The 5,404-nt window shown below is 43.2% G+C and overlaps 1 protein-coding gene across 2 annotated transcripts in view; it reads left to right on the forward strand.

Annotated features, from left to right (window-relative positions):
• The window catches only part of LOC137782463 (putative E3 ubiquitin-protein ligase UBR7), a 6,262-nt gene extending 3,004 nt beyond the window's left edge, over positions 1–3,258 (forward strand). The window contains exons 6-13 of one of the 2 annotated variants that reach the window (XR_011077281.1): positions 809–904; positions 1,196–1,249; positions 1,353–1,458; positions 1,588–1,658; positions 1,988–2,149; positions 2,467–2,652; positions 2,742–2,803; positions 3,008–3,084. Coding sequence is in view for 1 of the 2 variants with exons in the window: in XM_068571747.1 (XP_068427848.1) it covers positions 809–904; positions 1,196–1,249; positions 1,353–1,458; positions 1,588–1,658; positions 1,988–2,149; positions 2,487–2,652; positions 2,742–2,803; positions 3,008–3,097 (807 nt within the window). In the remaining variant the exon portion in view is untranslated. Of the gene's footprint in view, positions 1–808; positions 905–1,195; positions 1,250–1,352; positions 1,459–1,587; positions 1,659–1,987; positions 2,150–2,466; positions 2,653–2,741; positions 2,804–3,007 lie in introns of both variants that reach the window. The other variant, XM_068571747.1, reaches the window with a different exon arrangement.
• Positions 3,259–5,404: the final 2,146 nt, after the last annotated feature.

The raw sequence follows: 5,404 nt of genomic DNA on the forward strand, positions 1-5,404 counted from the left end.
ACAAACCCTAAAGGTTTCATTCCACCACTAGGAGGCGCTACAATTATACAAAAGGGCTCACCCGGTAAATAATGTTAAATGACTCACCGGATTTGTTTCATCCCAATAGTCATGTGTAACTATTTAGAATTTCTGGAAAAAGGGCGCCACCGCTTCCAAACACGCGTGTGGCACTTATTTGTTCAAAAGTCACATAACTTGCCGGATGTTTTTAATTCAACTGTGAATAGTTTCCACAAATGTTTTAGAGATTGACCAGTAGAGTATGACGGCGTTGCAGAAGAAGATGGCAGCATTAGCATCCAGGGGTTTGGCTCTCTGAGGCTCATGCTAACACTAAACGGTCACCTTGAGTAGAAGCAGCTGATTGGTTAACATGTGAACAGATCATTGATTAAGGTGGCGAATTATTGGTCAAAGAAACTGTCAGTTTACATTGTTAGTCACGGTGCTAAACTCCTGGTCCTAGTGGTAAACTCCTGGTCCAGGAAGTAAACTCCTGGTCCGAGTGGTAAACTCCTGGTCCAGGAAGTAAACTCCTGGTCCTAGTGGTAAACTCCTGGTCCAGGAAGTAAACTCCTGGTCCTAGTGGTAAACTCCTGGTCCAGGAAGTAAACTCCTGGTCCTAGTGGTAAACTCCTGGTCCAGGAAGTAAACTCCTGGTCCTAGTGGTAAACTCCTGACTCCTGGTCCAGGTAGTAAACCCCTGACCCCTGGGCTGATGGGTGCTTCCGGTTGTATTTCACTTGTTTCTGATGGGGACCGGAGGGGACTCCATATATTTACACTGTTTGTTTAACCCTTTCAGGAAAAGGAGGAAATCAACGGTCAGAATAAATACAGTCAGAACTTCTTTGGAGTTTACTGTACCTGCGCCCGGCCTTACCCAGACCCAGATGACCAGGTGAGGCACGCACCTGAACTAGTCAATAAAATCAATCGACTCCAGCGCAGCTGTGAGGGAGAAATTGTTATAAAATTTCTCTTCATATCAGAATTTTATGAATCCGGTCTGATAATTAAATGGGTTTCTTTCTATTAAAGTTAGTATTGCCATGCTACATTATAGACATTGATGTAAAAACACTGATAATGATATATGCTTTGGCTACATCGGGCAGACCTTCATCTGACCCTTACCTGAACACCAGGTGTGCTGTGGGTTCTTTATTAACCCTAACCCTGTGGTGTGCAGGTGGAGGATGAGATGATACAGTGTGTGGTGTGTGAGGACTGGCTGCATGGCCGGGTGAGTCTGTTACAGGTGTTATACATGTCTATGTGTTTCATATTCATGTATTCATCCTGAGTCCTTATTGTAATAATAATCTAAGTCACCTGTATGTTGACAGCACCTGGGCTGTGTGGTTCCAGACTGTGTGGAGCTGCAGGAGATGACCTGTGAATCCTGTATGAACAAGACCCCCTTCCTCTGGACCTATGCCACCCACTTGTCAGGTAAACGCTCTTCCTCTCTCACCTGTCAGGTAAACGCTCTTCCTCTCTCACCTGTCAGGTAAACGCTCTTCCTCTCTCACCTGTCGGGTAAAAGCTCTTCCTCATCGTCTTCCTCCTGTGTGACTGCAGGTGCAGCGGTTCAGGTGAAGGACGAAACGGAACCAAACGAGTTAAACTCAAACCTTCCTCACAAAGAACAGGTGAGAGGATTAAACTCCAAGTTGTACATTACTAGTACTGCACTTTTTGTACTAGTGTAGAGTACTTTATATACGTTAGTTCAGTACTTTATGTATATATTCATAGATATATAAGTCTATTTAGAAGATATGGCGAAGCTCCTATACGAGACAAAGACAAATGTTTAGAAAATAAACCCAATATGATTGATCTATCAAAAGCTTTCTGTTCTTCACTTCTTATCTTACTTTTAGATTATGGATTATTTCTATCTATACATAAATCATATCAGGTTAGACCTTCTTGGGACGTTCTAACTGATCAATGTGAGGGATCCTAATCATCTCAGGGGGAGGAGGCGGAGCCGAGCTGTAAGCGAAGCCGTGAGGAGGCGGAGCCTAGCTGCAAACTGAAGGAGCTGCAGGCCATTGGTCAGCAAAGAGTCCAATCAGGAGCCGTGTTCTGGCCGTCAGGGTGGCGCTCCAAGCTCTGCTCCTGCAGCACCTGCAAGGTGAGCTTTACCTGTCTGGCTTTCTATTGGCTCAGATACTGATGATGTCACTGTCGCCTTAGTCTTTGTGTCCTCGGGAGCGTCTCTGTGTCCTCGGGAGCGTCTCTGTGTCCTCGGGAGCGTCTTTGTGTACTCAGGAGCGTCTTTGTGTACTCAGGAGCGTCTTTGTGTACTCAGGAGCGTCTTTGTGTACTCGGGAGCGTCTTTGTGTACTCGGGAGCGTCTTTGTGTCCTCGGGAGCGTCTCTGTGTACTCAGGAGCGTCTTTGTGTACTCAGGAGCGTCTTTGTGTACTCAGGAGCGTCTTTGTGTACTCAGGAGCGTCTTTGTGTACTCAGGAGCGTCTGGCTGCAGCCGGCTCGTCATTCCTGCTGGACGAGTCGGACACCGTCCTCGCCTACGAGAACAAAGGAAAGAGCAGCGACCAGAGAGCGCCGGGACGTGACCCCCTGATGTCAGCGCTGGAGCAACTGAACCACGTGCAGCAGCTGGAGATCATCCACGGTACACGCAGTGTATACAAATACTACATAGACAACTACCAGTACTGCATGTATCACTACCAGTACTACATATATAACTATATCTTTCAGGGTACAATGACATGAAAACTGAACTCAAGGACTTCCTGCAGAGATTTGCAGAAGACGGAAAGGTGAGTTCACTGAAAATGTATTGAGGTTAGTTCTGACCTTTGACCTGCTGCTGACCGCCATGTGCAGAGAAACCGAAAGTCGAGGTTCAGAACTCTGGGAGGTAATTGGTTGTTCTGTTGACTGTATTCACTGATAACGACTGATCATGATGTCATGTGACTGTTCACAGGTAGTGACTCATGATGTCATGTGACTGTTCACAGGTAGTGACTCCTGATGACATCCGTCTGTTCTTTGAGCAGCAGAGTCGAAAGAGACAACGGGATGATGCTGGAGGCTTCTTCCCTACCTGAAGACCTTGAAACGATCTTTTTGGGTTCTTAGTTTTCTGTGTCATTTTACTTTGAAGCCGTCAGACTTCTTGTTTTTTTAATGTGTTATTTCTCAGTGGTCTCCAGCATTTATGTCTCTGTTCCCTTTTTAATGAAAACTATTAAAACTCAGCTGAACAATGTCCGAGTCATCATATTTCATGATCAATCATGAAGGAAATAAAATTCAAAATCAGGTAATAACATAAACAGCGAGTTATTTTAGTATTAAAACCAGTCAGATATACACGTCTACAGCTACTTAATAAAGAAATACTAAATATTGCTTTAAAGAAATGAGCCGTCATGTGTTCCTCCAGAGTCTTTGGTTACAACTTATTCATAGCAGCAGCAGCAAGCCGTGAAGACTATGAATACACAACTGTACTTTGTTAATCTAATATGAATACACATCTCTACTTTGTTAATCTAATCAAGATATTGGGTAAACTAGGATTTGAACCTCTAACCCTCTGCTTGTAAGACAGACATGATATCTATTATTCTCCTGTCACTGCTGAATAAAGTTCTGGTATTATTGTATTGGAAGTCGTTAAGAATGAATCGGGTGAAGCGGCGTCACAGAGCGAGTGAACCTGCAGAGAGCCAGACAGATGAACAGAGAGCTGATGTCTGAATGATCTTTATGTTTCTAGTTAATTGTTGAAAGACCTTAAAATAGAGTTTATCATCCAAAAACCTTCACCAATGATTTAAACATAAAGAAATATTGTTGTTATTTTTTGTCATTATGCTGTGATTGTACTGGTCTGGCCAAAATGGGCAGCACGTGACCCTTCACTAGAATGAGTTTGACCCCCTAACCCTAAATGAAATCATGATATTCCTAATTTCACAATCTTCCAATATTCAAACAGCTCTAAAAATAGATCCTTAAAAGTGAAAATACAAAATAAGACCTAGGATTACATTTTTCTCGAAATCTGTACTGTAATATCTCAAAGCTTAACACACGGGCACCGCAGAAATCCCTTAAACGAGACTGCACTGGAATCTGTATTTACAAGTTTAAGGACCAGCTTTTGTTGCTGAAGGGGCGGCTGTGGCGCAGGAGGATGAGCGGTTGTGTGGATACCACAAGGTACCCGGTTCAATCCCCGGTCTGTCCGCAGCCTACAAGTCGAAGTGTCCTTGAGCAAGACAACCCCTCATGACTCCGCGGGCCCAGAGTGGCCCGTGGCAACCTCTAACCAATTTATGCAAATGTTGCAGACCAACGTGTCATATGGTGAACACATATGGAACTTCACTAACCCTGTCAGAACAATGTTGGCTTTAAGCTGACAAATACATGTAGAAAAGAGCTGTTTTATTACTGTTTTATTTCATACTTTCAGACAATATGTTTTCTTAGTTGAGACATGAGAAATAGACAGAAAGTAATGTGACTATGTCTAAGGAGTCAGTGTGTTTATTCATACTAATAAAGTGTAATGTTCATCATTGTGGGTCGATTGTAACGTTTTGTTTGCTGCTTTATCTGTAATGCTCAGTATATTCTCACTTTTTCTGCCAGATGGACTTTTCCTGGACTTAAGCATGTATTATAGCATGTATACTATAGATATGTGAAATATAAATCCATGTGCTTTAAAGTGTGTGCCGACTGATATATATGTTCTTGTGGAATAAGTTAAAAATGGCATTGTATCGTGTTTCCGGGGTCTTTTATTTTGGAAGGAGGAAAATGGAAGAAGAGGTGCAGAGAAATGTTGGTGGTGAAAAGAGGAAAGGAGGATAATAAAGAAGTAGCTGACTTGGCTTGACAAACCAGCATCGTTTTGTTATTTTGTTATATTCCTACACAGTTTAGGCGACCTGACAAAACGCTCGGTTCCACTATTGTTTTAGTTTTGATAAAAAATGAAAGCCGGTCCCACAGACCAGAACAGCAAACGAAGGTTAAAGAAGTGACTGAGGCGTCACCGCCACCAAGTGGTGTGAAGCTGTATTGCAACCGAGCGTCTTTTGGTTAACACTTGTAATTGAGTGTTAAACTAATAACCTGTGCAGTCCCTTGCCTCTCGCTGCTCACAAGGGAAGAACAAAAGTTTTTTGGTGTCTCGAATGTGTACAAATCACTTGAGTGGACTAGACTTTGCTACTGAAGTGTATTTGTTTGTGTGACCAGGAAGGATTTTCTTGTAACACAACAGGAAATGAGCGCCCCGCAGTGTAAATGCTCGACGTGTTGGTTGATGTGCTGTCCACTGGGTAAGCTGATGCTACTGTTGCGGAGCTCTGCTCTTTGTGTCTTTGCCTCATAGC

The sequence above is a fragment of the Clinocottus analis genome, unplaced genomic scaffold (assembly GCF_023055335.1).
Source record: "Clinocottus analis isolate CAN_PGR_092001 unplaced genomic scaffold, fCliAna1.0.p SCAF_119, whole genome shotgun sequence".
In the NCBI taxonomy this organism is placed as follows: Eukaryota; Metazoa; Chordata; class Actinopteri; order Perciformes; family Cottidae; genus Clinocottus; species Clinocottus analis.